The following is a 26,948-nucleotide window of genomic DNA, read 5'->3' as shown; positions in this document are numbered from 1 at the left end:
GTTGAACACAAGCCTTGGAGTCCCCTGCAGAAGCCAGAGCAGGTCAGGGCCCGCGTGCACCTGTGCCCACCTGCCGGGGACCAGCCAGCACAGGGCAACCCCAACCCCCGCCATCCACTTCCGCGGCACTGGGACCGGGCGGCCCACGGGTCCGGGAAAGTGTCAGCGTGCAAGGCAGCATGTCATACTAGGGGGTACGCCAGATGGCTTCTATGCACGGAACCCCAGCTTTCACAGATTCCCACAGTAAGAGCAGGCTGCGAACGCTTCTGCGCATAAGCCTTCAACCCCTCAAACGCAGTGGCCGACCCGGCCAACCGGGCCGGCCCGGCCTCAGGAACCGGGCTCCCCTGTTCCCCGGGGCTTCTGAACACGGGGAAGGCAGCAGGAACAGTGGGCAGCCGGGCGTCTCGGGTCGTCAGCGTCCCTGTGTGCTCCTCGAAGCACCCACCTCGAAGCGCCTTTATGGTGTCTGTCCGCCAGAGCCGGGCGCTGGGAGGGGGGGTGGCTGAAATAAGCCGTTGGTAGGAATCTATAAATAGCTAGGTCTTTGGAGGCTGAAGAGGGAAAGAGAGGGCGCCCCCAAACACGAGGCCATTTTCAATCTCTTCGTCAGGGTCCTCCGAGATGGAAGGAGGCACGGGGATGTTCGGTATTACCCAAGCCCGTCTTCCAACCGCTCCAACCCCGCGCTCCCTGGCGACGTCCTCCAGGGTCTCAGCCTGCCTCCGACGAATATAATAAATAAAAATTAAAAGCAACAGCAGCCCTTCACAAGGCCTGCGCGCCGGGCGGCGTGCTTCTCTGAAGGGACGTGCAGAAGGGGGGAGTTAATTTACGACCTCTTTAAAATACTCTCAGGAACCCTCGCGCAACTACAAATTAAATAGCCACTTTATTAAAGCACGAGTGGATTTGTGCACCGGGTTCGGGAACTTTATTAATGGGGCTGTTTTTCTGCCTTCAAGCCAGGCTGCTTGACTGACGGATGTCCTCTCTGCGTCCTAGTGTTCCGGGCTTCTCAGGCCCCCCGTGCCTCTCCTTGGGCCTCCGTATTCCCACCCTCTCACTCTCCACCTCAGCCCAGGTGACAGTGACTCTGCTGGTCCTTCAGAGCCGCCTCACTACCACCTCCTCCAGGAAGTCCTCACTGACCTCCTCAGAGCAGGTTTTCATGGCGCCAGGATGCCCTGCGATGAATTCCCGTCCAGACCAGACATCTCACCAGGACAGGGGGCCGTGTTTGACCTTGCCCCTCACTGTATCCCGTAACTGTCTAGAGAAAGCAGCTGATTTAAGGGCTAATATGAAGCCTCTTTTCACCTGGGGCTCTCAAACTCATGGGGTCTCTCCCCACACAGCAAGAAGGCAGAAGACCCTAGGTCCCCCTGGGCCACCCCGGGCAAAGGGCGGGTGTCTCCCTACGGATGCATAGACTCTGCTTACCCCGTGCCCATATCTCCGTTTACCGTCACCTGTCCTAACACAGGCTTCCCTCCCTCTCTCCTTGTTCTCAGCCCAGACACCAGGCCCACGGTCCCTGACGGGTTTGTACAGCTCTCATCTTGACAGCAAACGTGACAGGCATTCAGCACGGGTCACCATGTCCCTTGACCTCGGTCTGCCTCGGCCTCTCCCTAGGTGGCCGCTGGTCACCCTTGGTGATGGCTGCCACGACAGAGAAGTACTTCATCAGGGCAGATGCCCACCATCGACACGCTGACCAGCCACAGCCCAGCTCCCCCGTGAGCCAGAACTCTCTCTCCAATCCAGTCCCCACCCCGAAACGCCGGGAGGCCCGCACTGTGGTGGCCTGCAATTCCAAAGCATCACATGGAACGTTCAGCAGACTCGACCGTAAGACCCTGTGCCCTGGGGCCACCAAACTCACCTCCAAGAACGCAATGGAGCCGTCAACACGAAACCACAGCCATCGGATACGAGGCTACACGTCAGCTTTGTCTCGGGACTTGGACCCGTTCGTCCAAGAACCACAAGTGCTGCATGAGGAGGCCTTTATGGTGTCTGTGCGCCGGAGGCCGGCCAGGAGCCGGGAAGCCAACGGAGCAGGGGGCACCCACGTCCCGTCCGTCCCCAGCTGGAAACCTCTCTCACGGGCAGTTCTCTCCCACCGCCCCTCCGGGGTCCGGCCCAGGCCTCGGTATCGCAGCGGCCTCCTCGGAGAGCCTCCATCCAGAGGCCTCACCTCCGAGGCCCCTCAGCAGCCCCATCGGCAGGCTGCGGAAACCCAGACGGGACCCCGACCTCGTTTCCTGAGCGCTTGCTGGGGGCCTGGCTCTTGTGCAAACAGCGCGGGGATTACCCACCTGCACGGCAAGCCGCGAGCCTTCACACCCCAGCCCCAAGACGGCGAGGCCCAGGGCAGCCGGTCTGCCCAAGGTCTCCGAGCCAGGAAGGATCCGGCCAGCTACAAACCCAGGCCGGCAGCTCTGAGGCCTGCGCGTCGATCGCCACCCCCGTCTGCGTGATGAGCCAGACCGGCCCCGTCTCTACACAAGGAAAGCACGCGGACGCCCAAGAGGAGAGAAGGCAGGAGTGGGGGGCACCCCGTGGAAGGAACTTGGATCACCCACAGCTTCGACCTTCCCTGGGCACCGCCACCGGCAACCGGCTTGTCTGCCCGGAGGGCCAGGCTCTTATCTGGAGCCCAGCCACGATGGGAGGGAGCCTGAGCCATAATTCTGCCTGATTCCGTCTGAGGTCAGAGCTCTGTACACAGAACAAAGCGTATATGGTGGAATCCAGCTCTTGGGGGATATCAAAAGGGAATTTTCAAGTCATCTCTTGTACAGCCTAGCTGTTCCAATTAGCATACAATCTTCTCGGCCTTTCTAAACAAAAGCTGTTAACCTTAAAAAGCAAAAACCACCACCCCGCCCTGCCACGTTGGGCTCTCCAGCCTCACGGTCCGGTCCACTAGGAGCGGACGTCGACTTTGTTTTTCCAAACTTCTTCCCTCTGCTTTGTCTCCCCGCACAACGCATTCACGGTCTCTCCTCACAACACACGCACACCTTTAAATTCCCACCTCCCAGAGCTTGCCCACGCTGTTCCTCCCCGCTGGAAGGTTCTTCTCCATCTCCCCTGTGCTTCCCCTACTCATTCTTTAGGCCCGCTCTGACACCACCTCCTCCATGCAGCCTGCCCTGATTTCCCCGCCAGGGAAGATGGTACTTGTCCCTTATAGTCTAGCTTTGATGTCCCGCCCTTCTCTCCCACTGTACCACTCTGAGCTCCGCTGCATTAAGGTCAGAGAATGAAAGGTGAGGGGGGCCCCTTCCCTGCTGCTATGAGCTGAACTGTGTCCCTTCCAAAAAATGCATATGAGAAAAGTCCTGACCCCCAATACCTCTGAATATAACAGCATTTGCAGACAGGGTCTTTAAAAAGGTTAAAATCAAGTTAAAATGAGGTCCCTAGGGCAGGCCCTAGTCCAACCTGACCGGGGTCCTTATAAGAAGAGGAGATCAGGACACAGACACAGAGGGACAGCCATGTGAGGACACAGGGAGAAGAGGGCCATCTACATGCCCCGGAGGGAGACCTGAGAGGAGGCCAACCTGTCCACGCCTGGATCCCAGCCTCCCAGCCTCCCAGTCTGTGAGGAGATACACTTCGGTCATTTAAGCCGCCCGGTCTGTGGTGCTTTGATACGGGAACCCTAGCATGTAGCACACCTGCCCTCAAGGAACTTGACATCTGGCAAGTTGTCACGGCCCAATCCACGCCCCCGAAAGCTCCATTTGTCTGATTTGGAGCCCTGGCTCTCGGGGTGTCAAATACACACATATACCAGGTTCCTCAAGACTTCTCTGGAACAGAGAAGGTGGATAATGGGTTCAGAATTACCTTTGCACACGACTCCCCTCGACATCCCCAGCCCTGTAGACGCAGCATGGAGCAAATGTGGAAAAACGAGAGGGGGACGGAAGGGGAGGGAGGGAGGTGCTGATGGTCACACCCCTGAACAAAGGCAATTAATGCATCAAAGCGGAAGTTCAAGGGCGGTGAGGGAAGGCACGCAGGTGAGCCAGGCTTAAAATAAGCAACCTAAGCACGCGATTTGCACCTTCAAATCGCACCTCCGCCTCTGAGGGCAGCTCCAGGGAAGCGACACCCGGAAGCGTGTGTGCAAAGCCCATCCTGGATCCCTCAAAGGTGATGCCCAGTGGTTTCAAGGAAAGATTAATTTCACACATAACAGTTTGTTTCTGCAGCTCAACAGACAGAAAGGCAGTGTTTGAACTCCCAAGCAAGTCTGCTTCCCTATCTATCTCCATGGGAGCAGGAAGAAATCAGGCCGTGGGAAGGAAAACGCACACATGTTCCCAGTGCTCAGCGACCGAGGGCTGGTCTCTTGCATCCTGTGACTCCTTCTTGCAGACGCTCTAAAACACTATTTCCAAAAGTCTCGCCCTCTCAGCAAATGCGTTTCTGTTGTTGTTGTTGTTGTTGTTGTTTAATTTTGAAAACACGTTCTCTGCTCAGGTGGGCCACATCTGCAAAATGCACTTGCTTGGGTCTCGCCACGCGGACAAATGAAGTGAAATAAAATGTTTTGAAAGGCTCCACTCAGCAAATTGGCCTCAAGTTAGTGTCTTCCCTCCTGTAGCCCTAAAAGGTGGAGCCTTCGAGCAGAGGTAAAAACCAAGCACGGCATCCCGGCTAAAACCTTTGGCCCCACAGCTGCCAGCAAAGCACGTTCCCCAGACCCTCGTGCGCCCAGAAGACAAGGCCAGGCGTGCAGCGTGCACTGAGCGCTGAGAAAGGAACAATTAGAAAAACGTCTTCATTTAGTACCGGAGGCAGCTTCACTCCCCTCCTGAGCACTCCCCAGACAAGGTGAAACTCTTAAGGCGTCACCCGTCCCCCAAGCCAGAAGATGATCTGCTTTTTCGGGGAGAACTCAGTCTGCCTCAACGTCCTATTCCAGAGGATGGGTGCGCGGGAGACGCGAAGCAGGAGTGAGAAGGTACTTGTGCCAAATGCCTGGGTCAACATTCCAGCGCCTTCTCTCTCTACCCCACAGTCAACAACACTCGACAGAATAAGATACTTCTGGCTTCCGCCTCTGAAGTGTCCGCTGAGTGCCAGGCTCTGCCCTGCTTTCTGTACGCTATCTATCCCTGCCCTTCCCTTTCCAGGGGGGCAGAGGAGAGATGCACCCTTCGAAGCTCCTGTCTGGTTCTGGACCTCCTGTCCCCCACCAAAGAGAAGCCAGATCCCCCCCCCCCCCCATCCCAAGTCCCCTCTCCAGGAATTCTCCTGCCAGCCGCCAGGATACGAGCCACGCAGTTGCAAAGCAGTCACTCAACTCAGCCACTGTCCGCAGGGAGCAAACCCGGGGGGGGCTCCTCTGATGCCCCCCCCAGCCCCGCCCCAGTGCCGCAGCCCCACTGACCCAAGCTCCCTCCTCGCTCCCTCCAAGGAAGAGCCCTCTGGCTCTACAGTCCGGATGGCATGGGTGGGCTGGGTGCTGGTCCCACTTTGAAGGCTGGTCTCCACCTCTCAGTGCCCCTCTCTCCCTTCTTCCACCCCCACCTCCCCCACCCCATGAAGCGAAAATGACCAAGGGACGGAACAGGCAGCTTGTTCGACCACCTCAGCAGGCGGGGTGGGGGGCTTGGCTGGGAGAGTCTGGCGCCACGGGATGACCTTAGACGCTCACTTCCTCCTTGTGCTGTTGGTTCGCGGCCAGTCCCTAAGTTACAGCATACAGCACAGGGGACAAAGTTTGTCCACCAGTGACCCCTCTGTCAAGATTCAGACAGGGAAGGCCTCCTAGGGAGCACCTGCCCCCCACCCCCACTCAGTCGGCACCCTGAGCGCCCCCTGCTGGTGTCCAGAGAGTAACTCACCCCCCCACCCCCCCACCCCCCAAAGCTTCTAGTCTGATTGGAGGTGGCAGAAAGGACCCAAGCCTAGAGACCAGGTGTCTTCGCCTGTGCAGCAAAGCAGGGGGTCAAAGTGCCCCCAGCCCTTGATACACCCCCTTCCTGGGTAGGGAAGCACATAGATCCCCACCCCTCCACTCCTAAAGCATGCAGGGGCCCTGGCCCAAAGCTGCCTCCCCAGAACTTGGGAGAGCAGCAGCGGTCAAGGAGAGGAGCTGGAGAGGGGTAGCCACTGGGGGCGACCAGAGCGAACAGCGATGGAGGGGAGTCAGCGGAGTCCCATCTCTACCCCACGCACAACCAGTTGCCACCCCCCTCCCCCGCCCACAGCTGCCACCTCCCTGCACGCTTCCGAAACTGGGCTGCTGGGAGGTGACCCATGCGTGACCATTGGTCATCTGCCCAGGGTGAAAGCGAGGCCAAGGCAGCCCGCAGGGAGGAACAGGAGGGCATCCCCACACCCCCGCAGGCCACACACACACACACACACACACACACAACAAGGACCGGCCGCGGTCCGGAGGAGTGGGAACCACAGCGCTGCGCTGGAGGAAGTAGGCGCCGAGGACCCTAAGAGATGTGGCGAGGCCGGGGGAGCCCAACTTCCAGAGCGGCAGGGAAGGTGGAGCGAGGCCAGGGAGTTTGCGGGCGCGGGTGGCGAGCGCGGCGCGGCGCCCAACTCCGTGGGTACGCAGATCCCTGCGCTTCCAGATGTAGCCCCGGTCACGTTAGTGGAATCCGGAGCGGGGGGAGGGGGTGGGGAGGGCGTCCGTCCCAGAATCAGACGCCGAGCTAACCGGGGAAATCCTGGAGCCCCTGGAGCGAGCTCCGGGGACAGACCACGAGCGAAGTCCCGGACAGACCAGGGCGGAGAGGGTCCCGCAGCCAAAATCCCAGAACGCAACGCTGAGCAGAGCGGTCGAGGCGCAACACCGAGTTAAGGCGGTCCTAAAGGACCGAGGTGACCAGCGCCCCGAAGCCTCGGGAGACACCCCCTCCCGCGTAACCTGGGCTCCGGAAGCTACTAGGGGCGCCTCCGAGGTGGCTCGGGTCCTGGAAATCTGTCAGGCGGGGCGCTCACATTATCTGGGGACCTCTCTCCCCCCAAGGAACCGGTGGCCAGAGTCCAGTAGGGGCGCCGCCGCGGAGGTGGCTCGCGTCCCCAAGTCGCCAAGAACGCCCGGGGTGACCCCGGGGCCGTCCGGAAGTGCGGCCCCGAGGTGGCCGGGGCAGGGGCCGCGGGGGGCGCGCGGAGGTCACTTACGCTGCTGTTCTCGCCCGTCCAGTGCACCATCGCCTGGTTGTGCGTCGCGTCCCCCTTGAGCACGAACGATGTGCTGATGAGCGAGACCTGCGCCCGAGAAGCCGCTCCGGCCACGGGCGCCGCCCGCGCCCGGCGCCCCTGGCCCGCCGCGGGGGCGCCGTCCTCGCCGGGACCGGGCGCTGGACCGAGCCCCGGGGCGCCGGGCTCCGCGCCGCGCGCCTGCCGGTCCTCGCCGCCGCCCGGCGGCGCGCGCCCCGCGGGCGGGCTCGGCGGCGCCCGGGTCAGCACCGCGCGGGGACCCAGGCGCCCGGGCTCGGGGGAGCGCCCCGCCGCCCCGCAGGCGGCCAGCAGCAGCAGCAGCAGCAGCAGCAGGAGCGGCCGCGAGCGCGGCGAACGCGGCGGCGGCGGCGGCGGCGGCGGCGGGGCCCCGGGGCTCGGGGCTCGGGCAGCGGGGCCGGGGCCCTTCGGGGCGCGCGGGGACCCCCGGTGCGCCATGGTCGCCGAGGGGCGGCGGCGGGGCGGCGCGGGCGAGGGAGACCGCGGCCGGGAGAGCGGGAGGGCGCCGGGGAGCGCGAGCGAGAGCGCAGAGAAAGGAGCCGGCGAGGGGAGGGAGCCGGCGGGAGGAGGGGACTCGCGGCTCCGCCGCCGCCCGCGCAGCCGAGGGCGCACCGCCACCTGCCGGCCGACCCCGCGCCGGCCGAGCGAGCGCCAACCGCTCAAGGGCCTGGGCAGAGGTCCCGGGAGCGCCGAGCCCCAGAGCCCTTTCCTCCCTTCCTCGGCCCTTCCCTGCGCCTTCCCTCCTCTCTGCCCTCTTTCCTTCCTCCCTCCCTTCCTTCCTGAACTTACTGAGCGCCTACTCTGGGCCAGCCACGGTTCCAGGCCCCGGGGGGGGGGGGGGGGGGGGGGGGGCACAGGGGTGAACAACAGCCAGGCGCCAGGCCCTGGAGCCGGTGGTCCGCGGAGGGAGACAGACCTCACCCGTGCCGACACCTTGACAGACCGAGTCACAGAGAGCCACAACGAGGACAGAGCGGAAGTGGTGCGGTGTTCTGCGGGGGCCTCTAAAGAGGCGACAGTGTAGACAGAACCTAGGGGACTTTCTAGGCACTGCAAAGGCCCTGTGGCCGCCGGGACACAACCTACTCCTGGGCAGCCACGCCTGTGCCTTAGGCTTTGGGACGTCCTGGCAGGGCAAGGCCGTGCTCCAAGCCCAGGAGCCACCAAGGGGGCAGCCCCGAACATGAGGACAGACACCTGGGTGTGGAAGCACTTAGAGGGGGCGTGGGGGGGTGCGAGGTCCCATCCAGGGCAGAGCCTGCCGGGCGGAAGCGAAGAGTGGGGAAACTGAGGCTCAGCACACAGGAAGTCGCCGCCCAAGATCATGGGCTGCTTTAGACAGACTGAGTACCCACCTTGAGTACCCTCCACGTGCTACATACAACTTGGCCTCAGGAAAATATGGAGTCCGGGTGCCGGAGAGTCTCTGAGGCGAGGCCCGCTTTGCAGCCTCTGCGGGGCCAGGGGCCAGCCTGCCTCCACCCCTCCCCCAGAGGCCTCTGCGTCAGGTAAAAATCCTCAGGGGTCTCTGTCGCACTTGCCTCCCAGGCGCGTCTCTTTGGTCCAGAGCGGGGGAGAGACAGACAGCGAGGGAGACAGAGAGGGAGCCTAACGGGGCAGGGGAGCAAAGCCTCAAACACCTGGGGAAGAGAGAGGGGGTGCAGGTTCCCTCCAGCCTCCAAGAGCAACAGCCCTCAGCACTGTCTTCTGCTGTCTTCCCCCCAGGCGGAAGTCCTATCCAGTAACAGATAGCGTCCCAGGGGCTCACGCTGTCTGTGCCCAGGCTGGGGGTGGGGGGGCCAGATGTCTAAGAAGTCTCCCCCCTTGGAATGTGCCCTCGCCCTCCCCTCCATGGTGTAAATTCCCAACCTGACAGATTCTAAATCTCAGGCTCAGTCCCCGGGTGGGGACGGGAAGCAGGAGCCATCAGCTGTGGGAACATGTGGTCTCGCACAGGGAGCAGGGAAGAGCAGAAGGGGTCGGTGCAGGGCTGAGGGAGGCGAGACAGGCAAACAGGGGCCTAGGAAGAGGCTTACAAACAAAGCACGGTGGCTGGGAGTCAAGAAAAGAGGTGGGTGGTGTCCCGGGTTAGACGGTTCCCGGGGAGCCCTTCCCGACACCCTGGTCTCCACTCCCCTCCCCAGCCGTAATGTGAAGGTGGGGGCCGCACAGGCTCTGAGCTTCTCCCCTTGTCTGTCTGCTTGTTTTAGTAGAAGAGCCCCTAAGCATTGTCCCCAAGAAAAGTTGACTGTGACAAATGACTGAGCACCTACTCCATGCTGGACACTTTCCCAGGGACCCAGTGCATCCTGGGGAAGAAGACGGGGTGGGGGTGGGGGAAGGGGAGGAACCTGCTCTCGGGGACAAGGGGCGACATTGCAGGTAATTGTATATAATTCCCAGAAGCAGGCTGTGGGGCACGTTTGATGATCCCCTTTCCACAGCTGAGGAAATAGACTCCAGGCAGTGACTGCCAAGTTCACCAAGCCAGAGCGTGTCAGGCTCCAGACTCCAGCCCCAGCTTCCTGGCCCCAGGGCAGCCTTCCTTCCCCCATCCCGCGTAACTTGTGGTCTGCGTGCCGGGTTCACGGGTACATTAACCACTTGTAGGCACAGACGAAGCCTCTCGGCCAGGGGCACATCAGCACCACCACCCGGGCTCAAACTGAGGCCCACGTTATTGGTGACTTGGTTAAAGTCCTCGAGGAAGTGGGGGGGAGGCCCCAGGCCTGAAATGCAGGCAGGCTGGCGGATGCCTCCCCGGTGCTTTTTCCAGAACAGTCGTCTGGTTGACTCTGCCCCGATAAGGCTGCAACGCTTTCAAAAGAGCGGGACTGATTCACCCCTTCTCCGAATCCAAAGCTCAGAGACGTGGGAATCCCCAAGTTCACGCAGCTCACGCACACTGCTGGACACGGGGACACAGTGATGGCGGAGACAGACAAGTACCCCTGCGCTGGTGAGGAGCCCCTGTCCTAACGCGGAAAGTTCTTTTCAGACAGTAGTAAGTACCCAGGAGAAAATGCGGCAGTCAGCACACGGAGGTGAAGGGGTCACTAAGGGGCCGGGGAACTTTGAGCAGAGAAGGAGCCAACCACGGGCAAGGTGGGAAGAGCTGGGGGGCAGGGCGGAGCATGAGAGCCACCGTCCAGGCTCAGGGAGGAAGGCAGCCGGCTTGATTTGTATTCGCAGACTGGTACCAAGTCGCTGGGGGCTTTTAAGCAGGGGAGTAAGACCAGAGACATTTCAGAGCCATCTGTCCCCCTGTGAGGACAGTACAGGAAGCTAGCTCCCTAGGAGGCCCCTGTCCAGAGTCCAGAGAGGCCTTGGTGGCTGGGCCCGGGGAAGGAGGCAGGGGACTTGCGGGGGGTGGAGGAAAACCCGCGCCCAGCACCTGTTCGACCTGTGTTCACCCTCGTTAGTGACCCACTCGGGGACCCCGGGGGCTTCGGTGCAGGAGAAAGACATGGGGACGGGCGGCAAGGAAGGGTGGCAGGTTGTAGTCAGGCACCCTGTCTGACATCCCGACGGGGAGGAGTCTCGGGAGACGGCGGGGACAGCGTCTGCGGCGCCACCGCGGTGGACGTGCGCTCAGCCGGCGTGGGCGTGAAGGGCGACGGAAGCACCGCGTGTCACCCTGAGACACCCAGACACCCTGAGACCCTGAGACGTCCTGAGACGGGGAAGCAGCCCTCGCCATCTCCCTCACCGCCTCCTGGTTCCCAGCTCCGCGCGGGGCACTGGGCTCCGGACCCGATCACACCCGGCCCCTGCTCCTGGGAGGGGGGAGGTGGGTACCTCAGAGACGGCCGCTTGGCCCCCTCGGGAAGGGGAAGAGCCGCCGGGGGCCGAGGGAAGAAGGCTGGTCTTCAACCGATCCTTCAGGAAACAGAACAAACATAATCAAGACTATAAGCTGTTGGGCCTACTCTGGCAGGGCATTGTTCTAGAAGAAAGATCTCGTCGAACCTCCTGTCTACCTAGTACCTATATAGCGCCTACAGAGAGGGCGTTCCCTTCTCCCCGACCTGGGGTTCAGCAATCTATCCGAAGGGTTCCAAGGCCCACGTCCCCATGTGCCAGTGGGGTGTCCTAAGTGACACGCCTCACCTCTCTGTGTCTGTAGTTGCCTCACCAGCACGACCCCGACCCCCTGGTTCTCTGTGTCATCCCAGGACCAGCAGCGTCAGCATTACTGGGAACCGGTTACAGATGCCGATTCCCAGGCCCCACCCCAGACCCACCGAACCGGAAACTCTGGGATGGGGCCGAGGGATCTGTGTTCTAATGTGTCCCCTGCTGGTTCTGACACGTCCCCCAAGTTTGAGAGCCACCGTGCTGACCCAGCGGTTCAAGGCCTGGGCTCTACGTGGGAATCACCTGGGGGAACTTCAGACAAATGCCAACGATCTCTTGACCTGAGTGGGTAGAGGATTCATGAAAAAACAGACGCCAGATGCCTGGCACATGGCTGGACCCACTAGACGGTGCTTTTCCTGAGAGGTGAGTGGGGGCCCCACTGAGCCTCCATCCAAACCCTTCAGCTTCAAGATCCAGACTGATTCCTCCCGCCATTGCAATGCGTCCCCTTCAAAAAGGAGCAGAAAGACTTCTTCTCTCCAAGTTTCAATCAGACCACTTACTCATTAAAAGGCTCAGTTTTTTTTTAATTATTGAAGGTCTCTAGTGATAGTATTTTAATTTATCTTTATAAATGCGACAGAGCTCAGCTTGGGCAACTACCCGCACGGGCCTGATTCAGAGACGGACCAGGAACCCATGAGCAATGCTCTTGGGGACACTTGGGGACCCAGCAGGAAGGAGACTGAGGAGACAGGCTGTTGGGGTGCCAGGTTCTACAGAGGGGAGCCCCTCCCCTGTGCTGTGCTCCCAGCCGCCCCTGGCCTGGCCTCCAGCAAAACTAAGAAGTCTGCACCTGCTTGGGGGGGGAGGGGGGAAGCTGCCAGGTGAGGAGAGGAAGCTGCAGGGGTGGGGGGAAGATGCCAGGTCAGGAAGGGAGGGCTTCCAGGTGGAGGGGGGAGCTGCCAGGGGCAGGGGGGCAGAAATAAGCCGCAGGGTGGGGAGTTGGGGGGTGGGGAGGGGAGCAGCCACATCTGGGGGGGGGCTGCGGTGCCTGGCAGAAACGTCTCCTAATGACTTTCAGCAAATGACAAGGGGTTGAGGTGAGGGCTTTCAGGAGAAAGATCGAGCACAGCCATCCCATTATCAAGTTGTCAAGGACGCCTGGACGGGACTTTAACTCAGGCCAGGAACAGAAGTCTGACCCGGAGACTGAAGAAAAACGAGTCCAGATGGAGAAGGAAGGAAAGGCCCCACAGGGAGACACTGTGGCTGCTCCAATCCCAACAGAGAAGGGAGACGGTGGCGGGGACGGGAGGGGGGGGGGGGGCTGGCAGTTCTTTGGGCAGCTGGGGTGGTGGTTGTGGGTGCCTCTTGGTGGAGGCAGGGATCTCTTTTCCCAGGGGTGCCACCGCTGTGGGCCAGCCAAACCCCTGGTGTGTGAGAAGCCAAGCAAGCAGGAGGCCAGAGCCCGGCAGAGACCAGGGTGACAACCGTTTCCAGCCATCCGGGCTCCTCTCTCTCATAGACGCACAGATACCGCAGTGCGACAGGCGTGTTTCCTTCCTCCGTCCATCAAGTGTTTGCTGAGCACCAGGCTTCCACAAGCAGCAAGGGGTGGGGGCGGGCCGTGACCCCAGGCACGTGACTAAAGAACCCGTGATTCCCCATGCCCCACATGAGTGGGGGAGGCCTGGGGCGCCGTCCTGTCTGCCGGGCCCCTCCTCCTTGGCCTCCACGTGCACGGATCCCCCCAACCCTGTGGAGCCGGGATGGGGCTGGGACGATTATCAAGTCCACTGACATCCAGTGAGACCGAGGCTCCCAGAGGGCACGTGGCAGGCAGGCACAGGCGTGGGGCTGGCCCCGAGCCGCACTGCTCCCCACCTCTCCGTGTGCATGCATAAAGCACCATGGGGACGGAGAGTGGGGCGGCGACCAGCTCCGACCAGTGCAGGGGCCACCCCTTCTTACTGGGTTGCAGTGTGGCTTAAAAGTACGCCCTCAGCTCCCCGTAGCGGGACGGTACCTCATCATCTAATGGGCACCAGGGAAGGCCCCAGAAAGTGGCCCCCGGGCTCCCAGGGAAGAGGGGTTTCCCCATCAGTCTGTAGGGGCAAGAGCCCACTGTGGTCATTCTGGAGGGCAGGGTAGAGGAGAGGAGGGCTGGCCTGCGGAGGAAACGCACAACCAGCCAGAAAGCACCCTTGGGGTTCCCAGGAGCTGGGAAAGACAGCAGAGGCCAGGAGTCTTTCCCCTGAAGCCAAGTGCACAGGCCCGGGCCCAGTAGGAGGCCAGGAAATGCGGGAAGGGACAAAAGGGAGGGAAGGAGGCTTGCAGCCACTCTGGGGGCCCACTTCTCAGACTGGCCCTCGCCACCCCCTGTCCCCCACGCGCACCATACGAGGGGCCTCCCATGCGCCCAGTGTTTTGGGGGCACCATTATCCCGACTTTAGAAGCAAGGCATCTGAGGCCCAGAGAGGCTAAGTGAACTGCCCTGGAGCGCACAGCTAGAGAGTGGCGATCTCCAGCACAGGGCGCTGCTGGTCACGTTTCAGAAGTGGCTGCAGGGCCGTCAACAGTGCCCGCCTCAGAGGCGGTGCTGGAAAGCACCTGCCAGAGTGTGGTGAGTGCTTGGTGGGGCGAGAGGAGCTCACGGTGGTGGCCGCGAGCGAGGCCAGGGCCTGAACTCCGGTCCCGGCCCTGCGGGTCACTGCAGAAGTCACTGCTTTCACTCTGAGCCTCAGTCTCCTCGGGGTCACTGAGAACGGCCGTGGCACCTGTGAACAGGTTGTCGTGCAGGTGAAGGAGTGTCTGTAGGACGCTCAGAAGAGCATCTGGACGGCGGTGGCTATTTTCTTCTCTTGTTGCAGGAAGAAGGTCTTCACGTGGGACAGTGACAGACAACCCACAGGAGGTCCGTCTGCATGACCACGCCTCACCCATCGATGCGGTGATGGTCCATGGCCGTCCCCGGGGAAGTCCCCCCCAGTCCCCCAAGTGCTCTGGCCAGGGCACAGCGTGGACCCTCCCTAGGGAAGATGCTCCCAGTCCCCCAAGTGCCCCCCGGCCAGGGCGCAGTATGGACCGTCCCCCGTGAAGTCCCTCCCAGTCCCCCAAGTGTCCTCCAGCCGGGGCGCAGTGTGGACTGTCCCTGGTGAAGTCCCCCCCCCAGGCCCCCAAGTGCCCTGGCTGGGGCGCAGTGTGGACTATCCCTAGGGAAGACCCTCCCAGTCCCCCAAGTGCCCCCACCCCGGGGCGCAGTGTGTCTGCATTCGCAGGGCAAGGGCCGGGAGCAGCAGGCGCTGGCAGGCAGGTGGCCTGACGGGAGGCGCGGTCCTCTGCCAGCTGCCCAGCCCCCCCGCCCCCCGCAAGCACACACCCCCACCGCCTGCAGTCCTGTTCTTCCACCGTCAGCCTGGCCGCCGGCCAGCTGCGTGCTCTGGGCCTCAGTCTCCCCATCTGTGACGCGAGGGCATAGATAACATGACAACTTCCCCAGGACGTGAGCCCCACGAGGTGCCCCCCAGATGCTCACGTGCAGTTTGCGATGTGTGGCTGGTCACGCCTCTCAGGGTCACGTGCCATTTGCATTTAACAACGTTCGGTTTTGACTAATTCCGTTTCCCCCCCCCCCAACTTTTTGACCCTGCGGTCCTTCCCTCCCGCTTTGCCTGCATAACACCCAAGAACACAGGCTACTCTGGAATGATGTGCTGAGAACAGCAGAAGGAAGAAGGGAGAATTTATTCTGCCTGAGGTGTTGGCGAAGAGAAAAATACATTTGGGCGGGTGTTCAATGACGAGCTGGGACCCAGACGAAGTAAAACAGACCGCAGCATCTGCAAGGGACAAAAGACCAAGGTGCACGGTGCACACGGGGAGGGACAAGCGGCCTGGCCATGCAGGACGGACTGTAAGACTTGGGGGGGGAAGCCAGGCTGGTGCCTTCTTCCAAGGTGACAGAGACAGGGCTTTGAGAGAAGGAACGGCATAATCAGATTTGTGTTTCAGAATGGCAATGCTGGCAGCTCCTGAGAGCCGGAGCTCGGGAGAGAGACCGGGCCAGCAGAGGTCATGGTGTGGGTCCAGGTGAGAGACGGCAGGTTGTGAGCAGACGCGGTGGGGAGGAGGAAACGCAGGCGGGCCCCTCCCATGCGAGGCGACACACGGAATCCAAAGAGACTCAGAGGCGTCTGGGAGAACATTGATGTCACTCCATAGTTAGGGAACAAATTTGAAGATGGCTGCTCAACTCTGGACACGTTGTCTCCAGGGTGCCTGTGGGACATCCTGGAACTATCAGCCAAGCGAGGCTAGGCTGGCTGCCGTGATAAACGAACCCCAAATCTCGGTGGGGAAACCCAAGAAAGGGGCACTGCATTCATTCACAAAGTCTGATGCAGGTCAGGCGCCTCCTTTCCGACTTCTATCTCCGCCCTCTGGGACCTCTAGCCTGCAAGGTCCCTGTGGCAGAAGAGAGAGCCGGAGAACACACAGAACATTTCCTGGGGTTGGGCCTGGAGGTCACCCCACTATCACTCACATCCCATCGGTCAGAGCCCGGGTTCATGGCCTGAACTTCCCGTAGGGAGGCTGGCAAACGCAGGAGCCCAGGGACATTTGGTGAGCCCTCCTCATCACTGGCAAGCTGGCAGGAAGGCTCTAGAGGCCTTTGGAAATGGTGCCTGGGAGAGGATCAGGGCTGGAGACAAGATTTGGAGATGACTATCGAATGAGATCACCCAAGGGGAAAAAATAGAGGAGGACGAGAGAAAGACGAGATTTTAAAAATTCCATGAATCCCTCTGGGGTTGTATTTAGGAATTCCCAGAGGAAGACTCAAGATACAGTCCAAAATCTCATTTCCAAATATCCAATTATTTGTTGTGTGGACAAAGCATCCAGATTCTTTCCTGAATTTTTCAGTTCCCATATGGCTCCTTGGAATCACACAGGCAGCCGCAAGCAGCTGGCAAGTGTCTTAAGCCGTGCTGTTTCCACCACATTCCGCCACATTCCCTCTGTGTCAGGCCAAGGGCTTCAGGGTCATACATTCATCTAGAGGAGTTGTTTTTAGAGCCATCCACCTCACTAAATATTTTGAAAGAGAACTCACAGTAAGCTTGCCTTTGAGATTCATTCCAGAAATGACATTTTTTGCTACCAAACTATTGAATATGACAATTGATTTTTTTTTATTTAAATGCTTTACACACTTAAAACTTTTCCATAAATAAAAATTTTCCACAAATTATACTTGGTTGAAATCACGGTTTGAAGGGTTTCAGCTCGGAAGTTAATTAAAACTCATTGTTTTCCCTGGAAAGGGGAACTGCCTTAATTAAGACTAACAGAGAAGTGTGGGATATTTCTTCAAAATGGATCTTGCAAGGTCCTTTCCTGAGGCTAGTGCCGCCACTCTGAGACTATGAGGATCGTGACACTGGGGTCATGTCAGTTCTTGTTCTCTACTTATCCTCACAGCACAGCACAGTGCTGGGCACACAGTAAGCACTTAATAAATATTGGACGGATGGATGGATGGATGGAAGGGAGGGAAGGATGGAGGGAGGGAGGGAGGGAGAAAGGAAGGAAGGAAGAGGATGGATGCATGGGTGGATGGACCACAGGAAGGACAGAAGGATGGAAGGATGGAAGGAAGGAAGGAAGGTGGATGGATGATGGATGGATGGATGGATGGACCAAAGGAAGGACGGAAGAATGATGGGAAGAAGGAAGGAAGATGGATGGATGATGGATGCATGGACCAAAGGAAGGACAGAAGGAAGGAAGGAAGGAAGGAAGGAAGGAAGGAAGGAAGGAAGATAGATGGATGATGGATGAATGGATGGATGATGGATGGATGGGAGGAGGGATGGATGGACCAAAGGAAGGAAAGAAGGAAGGAAGGAAGGAAGGAAGGAAGGAAGGAAGGAAGATAGATGGATGATGGATGAATGGATGGATGATGGATGGATGGGAGGAGGGATGGATGGACCAAAGGAAGGAAAGAAGGAAGGAAGGAAGGAAGGAAGGAAGGAAGGAAGGAAGGAAGGAAAATGGATGGATGATGGATGGATGGATGGATGGATGGATGATGGATGGATGGATAGATGGATGGACCAAAGGAAGGACAGAAAGAAGGAAGGAAGGAAGGAAGGAAGGAAGGAAGGAAGGAAGGAAGATGGATGGATGATAGATGAATGGATGGATGCATGGACCAAAGGAAGGGCGGAAGGAAGGAAGGAAGGAAGGAAGGAAGGAAGGAAAGAAGGGAGGGAGGGAGGGAGGGAGGGAGGGAGGGAGATGGATGGATCTGTCACATTGAAAACTCCTAGGGATTCAGACTTCTAAATGACAACCACTGAAGCAATTTGGCAGGAGGGAAGGAGCACTGAGTTGGGAGTCAGGAGGGCCAGGTTCCAGTGTCAGCTTTCCATTGACTGAGCTTCAAGAACTTGGGAAAATCCCTTTCCCCATGGGCACCGCCATTTTCCTCCTCGGCTAAATGAATCTCGTCCATCCCAACCAACCTTCACATCCTCACGGCGACTTCTCCCCTACCTCCGACCCTGCCCTCTGACCACCCTCAGCTCTGCCCCACGTTTCCAGTCACAAGTGCACTCCAGGGAGGCAGAACTTCGACTTGTAGCCAGGTGAAGAGGTTGGCAAATGCTCCTCCCAAAAGTCAATTATAAAACCGCGCAAAGTGACGAAAACAGCCATTTCCACACGCTGGAAATCAAGAACAGGCAACCATCGAAGCAGTGTCTATCCTTGAAGCAGTGTCCGTCCTTGAAGACTGCTGCACTTCAGGTAGGAACCATGAGCGTCTGCACCACGCAGGCCCCAGGCTCGTCCCTTAGCACCCTCCCAGCGGGGAAGGCCAAGGCTCCGCGGGGAGGGGTGGCCATGGGCACAGCAGCTGCAGTGCCAGGGGTAAAGGGACTCGCTCAGTTTGGAGCAATGGGTGGCATCCACGCCTACCAGCAGCGACAGTGGGAATGACTGGCCCGGAGGCCGTACAGAATGGCTGAGGCTGTGTGCCCCTGGGAAGGGCCCAAGCCAGCCACAGACTTCTGACTGACCCTAAGGCCATGTGTGTGGACAAAGGAAGTATGAACAGCCCAGTGAAAAGCAAAAGCCAGGCAGACCTGAAAATGCCTAGATTTTGAACGTGCTCCTCTGCCCACACAAAGGTCTTTGATCGAGGGTAGAAGGTTTACTAACTCATGGTGTTTGAGAATACTTCTGATCAAATACTGGCCGATCCCTAAGTGAGGCAGACACGGGTTCAAAGGTTATAAATTTAAAAACAACAACAACAGGGGCACCTGGGGGGCTCAGTCGGTTGAGCTTCCGACTCCAGCTCAGGTCATGATCTCACGGTCCGTGGGTTCGAGCCCCACGTCAGGCTCTGTGCTGACAGCTCAGAGCCTGGAGCCTGTTTCGGATTCTGTGTCTCCGTCTCTCTCTGCCCCTCCCCTGTTCATGCTCTGTCTCTCTCTGTCTCAAAAATAAATAAACGTTAAAAAAAATTTTTAAAAATAAAAATAAAAAAGGTTTATTTATTTTTTATTTATTTTCAAGAGAGAGACCTCAAGAGGGGAAGGGGAAAAGAGAGAGGAGGACACAGGATCTGAAGCGGGTTCTGTACTGACAGCAGAGAGCCCAACAAGGGGCTCAAACTCACGAAGTGTGAGATCGTGACCCAAGACAAAGTCAGACGCTTAACCGAATGAGCTACTCAGGCGCCCCTAAAATGTCCAGTTTTTAACAACCAGATAAAGTGAGAAATGCAAAGAAACAGGAGAATATTACCTAGAGTCAAGGACAAAAAAAGAGCAGTCTTCAGTCTCCAGAGATCCCTAGAAGTTGGACTTGATAGTGAAAGACTTCATAGCAGCTGATATATATATAGTGTATATATAGGTGTATGTATAGTCAAAGAATTAAAGGAAAGTATGACAATAATAAATCAACAAAAATGGAAAAGAAATAATGTATCAAATGGAAAGTCTGGAGTTAAAGAATGCAATCATGAGGAAAGTTCACTGGAGAGGCTCAGTTGCAGACTTGACATGGCAGAAGAATCCATGAACTTGAAGACAGAGTAATGAAAATTATCCAATATCAAGAACAGAGAGAAAAAAAAATGATTGAACAAAAATGAACAGAGCCTCAAAGTTGTGAAGAATAACATCAAACACAACGATATGCGTGATGTGAGTCCTGAAAGAGAGATAGAAAGGGGCTAAATAAAAAACTTGAGGGGCGCCTGGGTGGCTCAGTCGGTTAAGCGTCCGACTTCGGCTCAGCTCATGATCTCATGGTCCGTGAGTTCCAGCCCCACTTTGGGCTGTGTGCTGACAGCTCAGAGCCCGGAGCCTGCTTCTGATTCTGTGTCTCCCTCTCTCTCTGCCCCTCCCCCACTCACACTCTGTCTCTCAAAAATGAATATATATTTTAAAAAAACTTTGGCCAAAATGTTTCCAGATCGATGAAAATCTTTAACCTAAATCCAAGAAACTCAAAAAGTCCCAAGTAGGTTAAATACAAAGAGATATACGCCTACAAACATCATAATCAAACCATAGAAAGACAAAGAGGAAATCATGAAAGAAGCAAGAGAAAACCAACTCTTCGTGTACCAAGGAGCAACATATTAACAGGTAGCTTTTCATCAGGAAAAAAACAAGCCAGAAGGCAGTGGAATGACATGTTCAAAGTGCTAAATGGATCAAAACGGCAAATTAAAAACTCTATATCCAGCAAAACTATCCTCCAAAACTGAAGGTGAAATAAAGACATTCCCAGATAAACAAAGATTGATAATTTATCGATAGCAAACCTGTCTTGTGAGAAATACTAAAGGAAGTCCATTAGGCTGAAAGCAGCTGGCACCAGACGACAACTTAAACCCACAAGAAGAAATAAAGCAGAAATGGTAACTATGAGTGTTAATATAAAATACTCTATAAATGCATTTTCCTTATATTTTCAATTCTCCAAAAGACATAAGCAGTCAAGGGGCACCTGGGTGGCTCAGTTGGTTAAGCATCCAACTCTTGATTTTGGCTCGGGTCATGATCTCACAGTCTTGAGATCGAGCCCCACCTCGGGCTCTGCGCCGAGCACGGAGCCTGCTTGAGATTCTCAAGATTCTCTCTCTCTCTCTCTCTCTCTCTCTCTCTCTCTTTCCTTCTCTCTCTTTCCCCTCTGCCCCTCCCCCCCCAACAAAGGAAGCTAGTGTTAATCTGAGGTGGATTTAAATAAGCGAAAATGCATTTTTGCAGTCCCTAGAATAACCACTAAGAAAATAATTCACAGTATACGTCTTTTAAAAAGGGGGGATTACAAGGGGTCACTAAAAACATTTATTAACACAAAGGAAAGCAGTAAAAGAGAATCAGAAGGACCAGACAAAACAACAGTAAAAATTCAGGAGACATGGGGAAAACAGTACAATGGAAAATGTCAATATCCCGTAAACGAAGTTTTAATTTAATTAAGGTAAAGTAATTTATCTAATTCAACTTATCATTAAATGTGAATAGTCTAAGCACTCAGATCAAAAGGAAGAAATGGGCAGACTGGACAAGTAAGATGTGAATACACACCATCTACAAGAGACAAATCTCCGATTCAGAGACGCGAGCAGGTTGGAAGTAACAGGATGGAACAAAGGACACCCTGCGAAAACGATCACCATGGGAGAGCCAGGAGAAACCACCTTAGTATCAAACGAAACAAATGTTAAGACAGGAACTATTCCCAGAGGCAAAGAGGACCATTGCCCAATGATAAGGGCGTCAACACATGGGGCAAATATAAAACTTACAAATGCACACACTCCTCATAACAGAGCCAAAATACAAGAAAAGCAAAAACCAAAAGAATTAAAAGGAGAAATAGACAATTCAACAACAGCATCAGAAGCCGTTGACACGCCACTCCTGACGACTTCTAGAACAAGACTGGTGATTTTTTCAAATCCCCAAAGATGCAGGAGCCTGGAGGACATTACTGACCACACGGGGTAAGGGACCTGGTGACTTCGGGACATGCCTTCCTTCCAAGCACATGTGGACCACTCTCCAGGACACGGCGTGGGCCAGGCCATAAAATGAGCCTCAATAAATGTAGAAAGACTGAATTCACAAACAGCACGATCTCTGACCACGACGGAATTCAATTAGATAGTAACCACAGAAAGACCTGTGAAAACCCAAAATATTTTAAAGTCGTGCCACACGCTTGTAAGTCACTCAAGGGGTCAAGAAGAAATCACAAGAGAACTAGAGAATATTTCAAAGCAGATGAGAGTCCCCACCACGTATGAAAACGCGTGTCATGCAGCTGACACAGCGCTTAGCGGGAAGCTGAGAACTTCGAATGCCTAAGTCAGAAAAAAGAATGGTCTTGAATAATCTGTGCTTCCAACCAAAGAAGCCAGAAGAGGAAGAGTACACTAAGCCCAAAGCAAGCTGAAGAAAGCAAATAAGAAAGATGAGCCCATACGTTAGCGAGATAGAAAACAGAAAAGCAACAGCGGAAATCGATGAAACCAAAAAGCTGGTTCTTTAAAAAAGTAATTTGACAAGCTTTTAGCTAGACAGAAAAAGCACCAGAGAAACAGAAATTACTGAAATCAAGCATGAAAAAGGCAGCATCATCACCAATCATCCGCAACTTTAAGATTGTAAAGGAATACCGAGACATTCCTAGAAATCCTAGCATTCCTAGCATCATGGCTCAGGTCATAATCTCACAGTTCGTGGGTTCCAGCCCCACATCAGGCTCTGTGCTGACAGCCTGGAGCCTGGAGCTGCTTCGGGTGTCTCTCTCTCTGCCCCTCGCTCGTTGGTGCTCTCTCTGAAAAATAAACGTTAAAATATAATTCAAAATGAAGACATCAGACTATGTTTAGTCACAGATGGCATGATCCTTTATGTAGAAAATCCCCAGAGATGCTCAAAAACACTATTGGAACTGGTAAACAAGTTTAGCAGGGCTGCACGATGTAAGATCAATATACGAAAAATCAATTATATTTCTATATACTAGCAACAAAAACCTAAAAATGACATTAAGATCATAATTCCATTCACAATAGCATTGGAAAGAGTAAAACGCTTAGAAATCAATTTACCAGGGGCGCCTGGGTGGCTCAGTTGGTTGAGCGTCCAACTTCGGCTCAGGTCATAACCTCACGGTTCACAGAGACTGAGCCTCGCATCGGGCTCTGTCTGTGCTGACGGCTCGGAGCCTGGAGCCTGCTTCGATTCCATGTCTCCCTGTCTCTCTGTCCCTCCCCAGCTTGTACTCTGTCTCTCTCTCTCTCAAAAATAAACCTTAAAATTTTTTTAATGAAAAAAAAAGAAATTTAACAGAAGAGGTACAAGACCTACACTGAAGTCTACCAACGTGGCCACAGGAAATTAAAGATGATGTAAATGAATGCAGGAACATTCCCTGTTTGTGGATTGCAAGACGCAATACTGTCAAGATGACCCTTCTCCACAAATCGATCTACAAGGTGAATGCGATCCTTACCAAAATGTCATCGGGCTTTTTTGTAGAAATTTGCCAGCGGATCCTGAATTTTATACGGAAACGCCAAAGACCCAGAATTGCCAAAACAACGTTTTAAAAGAAGAACAAAGTTGGAAGACATATACCACCCGATCTCGACTTACGGCTAAGCTTCAGTAATCCAGACAGTGAGGCCTTCATGGAAAGACAGACGTATAGGCCAATGGAACAGAATGAAAAGTCCAGAAACAAAGTCTTACGGTCAAGGGTAATTGGTTGTTGACCAAGACAATTCAATAGGGTGAAGGAAAGAGATCAGAATATATAAACAACTCTTAAAACTTAAGAAGAGTTGGAGGGCCCCTGGGTGGCTTAGTCAGTTAAGGGACTGACTCTTGATTTCTGCTCAGGTGATAATCTCACAGTTTGTGAGTTTGAGCCCTGCATGGGGGTCTGTGCTGGTAGCATGGAGCCTGTTGGGATTCTCTCTCTCTCTCTCTCTCTCTCTCTCTCTCTCTTTCAATAAATAAATAAACATTTAAAACTTTCTCTTAAAAAAAAAAAAAGAGAAAGACTGGGGTAGAAAAAAGCAATTAAAAAATGGGCAAAAGGATTGAACCAGACCTTCCACCAAAAGAAGGTGGACAAGTGGCTATCGAGCACGTGAAAGGCTGTGCAACACCTTTGGTCACCGGGGAGATGCAAATCAGAGCCACAGTGACAGACTGCTATGGGCCCACTCAAGTGTCCACAACAAAGGACAGGTGAGCCCGGGACATCAAAAGCCGTGCAAATCTGCCTGTGGCTTGTGCTGTCCAGGCGGTGCGTGGGCAAATGGCCCGTGACTTGGTTTCCCCAGATCCGTTTTCCTCCAGGCGAGCCCAAGACTTGGACTCGAGAGTAAGAAGGACCCACAGGGGCGTAGACTCTGAGGTGCAGGCAATACCCCAGCGTTGACAAGAGCCCCACATCCCAGTGCTGGGCATCCATGCCACCGCAATAAAGTGGGTATGGTGCCCTCAGGAGCCCCGAGAGGAGGAGAGGGCTTGGCAAGTCCGGAATCGTGCATTTCTGGATCCCGGACCGCTCAACGGCCTCAAAACCCAAGTACTGTTACTCCTGACACCCACCCAATAGGCTGTTGTGGGACTGAGCGCGACGTGGGGGGCCCTTCAGGGAGCACAGCTGAAGTGCAGAAGCATAACGGACCGAGCGGCCATCGAGGGACGGACGGACAAGCGAAATGTGGAAACGCCACACGATGGAATACTACTCTGCCTTGAAAAGGACAGAAATTCTGGGGCGCCTGGGTGGCTGAGTCGGTTAAGCGTCCGACTTCGCTCAGGTCATGATCTCGCGGTCCGTGAGTTGGAGCCCCACGTCGGGCTCTGGGCTGACGGCTCAGAGCCTGGAGCCTGCTTCCGATTCTGTGTCTCCCTCTCTCTCTGCCCCTCGCCTGCTCACACTCTGTCTCTCTCTCTCTCTGTCTCAAAAATAAACAAACAAACAAAAATTTAGGGAAAAAAAAAAAGGACAGAAATTCTGACCACACTAGGACATGGCCGGACCCGGAGGACACGGTGCTCGGTGAAATGAGCCAGGCACAAAAGGCAGCCAAACCCCACGAGTCCAGGGACACGAGGAGTCCAGAGTTGTCAAACTCAGACACAGAAAGTCGAGGGGCTGATGCCGGGGGCTGGGCTGGGGAGCGGGGGGAACGGGGCGGTGGCTGTTTCACGGGGACAGGGCTGCCGTTCTGCAAGACGAAAAGAGATCTGGAGATGAGCGGGGTGACAGTTGCACAACATAAATGTACTTAATGCTACTGGACTGGAAGCTTAAAACCGGTTAAGGTGGCAATTTTGACGTGATGTGCATTTTGCCACAGTTTATTTAATTTTGTACACGTCGTGGGTTACACCCATCACCTTCCTCTCCCTCGTCCTGGTCTTCTTCCCCACCGGGGGTTCAGGTGGGGGTGGCTGCCGGTCCCCACCCACGGGCTGACTCTGGTCGTGGGGGCGTCTGCCTGGGCCCCCCGCCGGAGAGCAGGCTTAGCGGGTGCCGAGCCTGATGGATTAGGAACGTCCACCCCGGGCTCAGGCGGGGCCAGCAGCCGAGTGGCCCGTGCGCCAGTCCTGGTACACGGCGTTTGGCCTCCCGGGAATATTTAACTTTCACACGAGGACTTGGGTTGTGTGTCCACTGGGGGGTGGGGTGGGGGGGAGGGAGGGCCGTTCTGGGGAGGCACAGGCGAGTGGAGAGGGGAGTCCCCCCACCCCACGGGAGCCCCCCCACCCCACGTAACCAGGAGAGCTCTCCCCAGGTCCACACAGCGTGGGTCTGCAGTGGAGCCCCTCCCCCGCGCTGCACAGTCGTGGGCGGTGGAGTTCTCCGCTCCCTTTTGGAACCGGTGAAATCAGATACGGTTTGAGTGGAGGGAGGAAGGCGGGCCTGTGGGCAGGCCCGTCGGGGGAATCACACGGAGGTCCCCGTCGGTAAGTATGCTGAGAGGTGACTGACCAGATGATTGAACGCCACTCATACTAAAAATATTTTTAGAGCCCTTCTCTTGATTTATACCCAAAAGAAAATACCGCAAAGGAGAATGAGTTTTCAACTCGAGTAGCACTTATGCCTGACCTAACTAAATTAGCTCTTTTAAACTGGTGGTTTTGCTCTGATGCCTGTAATAAAAATAACAATAATGTGCATTTAGAGGGTGTTTTATCCTCTCTGAAGCACTGGGCCTTCTGCGGTGGACATTCCCCTTAACTGGGCTGGAGGCCAGCAGGGTGACGGGGTGGGGGGGCGAAGGGGGGGGAGAGGAGGGTTGGGCGGGGGCAGGAGTCGTTCCCCAGCGTCTGATCACGTTTGGTAAAATCAGCAGATTTCAAACACACGAGACAGTGGGGTTCGCGGTGCCCTGAGAAGAGAGAAAGGGGCCGGGAGTCAGGTCTTCCCCTCTGTCAGGAACTGGGTTCCGTCTCCCCAAGTTCAAATGCGGAAGCCCTACCCCCCAGTGTGGTGGTCTTTGGAGGCGGGGCCTTTAGGAAGTGATGGGGTCCTGAGGTCATGAGAGGGGGCCCCCAGGACGGGATCTGCGCCCTCTAAGAGAGCATGCTCCTGTCTCTGCCGCGTGAGGTCACAGCAAGGAGGCAGCTGCCTGCAAAGCCAGGACGAAGAACGCTCCTAGGCCCCTGCAGCTGTGACCCGGTGACCTGGGACTTCCCAGCCTGAAGCTCTGCTCTTTAATCCACACCCGCTCCCCCCCCCCCCCCACGCCACTGTCTGTGTTGCTTCGTTATGGTGTCCCCAGCTGACACCCCCCTTCTTTCAAGTTTGAGTGTGGGCTTTGCTCAGCCTGGAGGGATGGCTTCGGGGGCCTGCGGTGACACCGCGGCCTCAGCCTCAGGCCCCCCGCGGGCCACTTCCACCAAGGTGCTGGAGGTTCCCGCCGCCCTTCTCCCGGCACTCCGCACCACCTGCCCGAGTCTGTAGGTGACTCAGTCTACGCTCCCGGGCCCCTCTGCCCTGCCAACTCCTTCCCACTCTGCTGTTCAGTTGAAGCTGGTTCACTGTCACCTCCTCCAAGGAGCCTGCCCTGACCACCCACATCCTCAGGAGGGTGGTGATCCCCGTCCTCCCACGGGCCCCCCTCACTCCATGTTGTCACTGTCCGTGAGCACATCAGCTTCCCCCACTGGATGGCAAGCTGCTGTCAGGGGCGGAGGCTTCGAGTCACGCCGCTGTGTCCGGGCATCCAGCACAGAACAGACTCAGTGTGGGGCTCCCTGCTCGCCACCGGCAAGCCCAGCCCCATCACAGGCTCTGGCGACAGACTGTCCCCAAATCTGGGGAGGCCTGAGGAGCCGGAAATTCATGCCAGGTGGTCATTCGCTCGCAGCCCGACCTCCAGTCCAAGAACCCTACCATCACAACTCTGTACAACAGGTCCCACCCCAGACCCGCCTCAACACAGGTATCCCAGCGGAGCCCCAGCCCTGAACACCAGCCCTAAAATCACAGCCAGGGCCGTTTCTGGAGTGAGTCCTGTGGGCCACCCGCGGGCCAGCTCTTTCCATGAGTCACC

At 56.4% G+C, this 26,948-nt stretch overlaps 1 protein-coding gene and 2 long non-coding RNA genes across 3 annotated transcripts in view; 1 reads left to right on the top strand and 2 right to left on the bottom strand.

The window, feature by feature from the left end:
* The window catches only part of SORCS2 (sortilin related VPS10 domain containing receptor 2), a 472,981-nt gene extending 465,225 nt beyond the window's left edge, over window positions 1-7,756 (bottom strand). Inside the window, 1 exon segment of the mRNA XM_058723168.1 lies at window positions 7,180-7,756. Coding sequence (XP_058579151.1) covers window positions 7,180-7,674 — 495 coding nt within the window. The 5' untranslated portion in view covers window positions 7,675-7,756.
* Window positions 7,757-8,087: 331 nt separating this feature from the next.
* Window positions 8,088-11,914, top strand: LOC131507882 (uncharacterized). Its single transcript, XR_009259773.1, has 2 exons — window positions 8,088-8,218; window positions 10,099-11,914. It is a non-coding gene; the product is annotated as an uncharacterized LOC131507882 (long non-coding RNA).
* A 12,784-nt stretch (window positions 11,915-24,698) lies between these two features.
* Window positions 24,699-26,948, bottom strand: part of LOC131507880 (uncharacterized) — a 39,930-nt gene continuing 37,680 nt past the window's right edge. The window contains exon 5 of the long non-coding RNA XR_009259771.1: window positions 24,699-25,781. This is a non-coding gene — a long non-coding RNA (uncharacterized LOC131507880). The remainder of the gene's footprint in view (window positions 25,782-26,948) is intronic.

This window comes from Neofelis nebulosa, chromosome 3 (assembly GCF_028018385.1).
Source record: "Neofelis nebulosa isolate mNeoNeb1 chromosome 3, mNeoNeb1.pri, whole genome shotgun sequence".
Taxonomy (NCBI): Eukaryota; Metazoa; Chordata; class Mammalia; order Carnivora; family Felidae; genus Neofelis; species Neofelis nebulosa.
The sequence above is the reverse complement of the archived record's forward strand: the minus strand, read 5'-3'. Positions and strand labels throughout refer to the sequence as shown.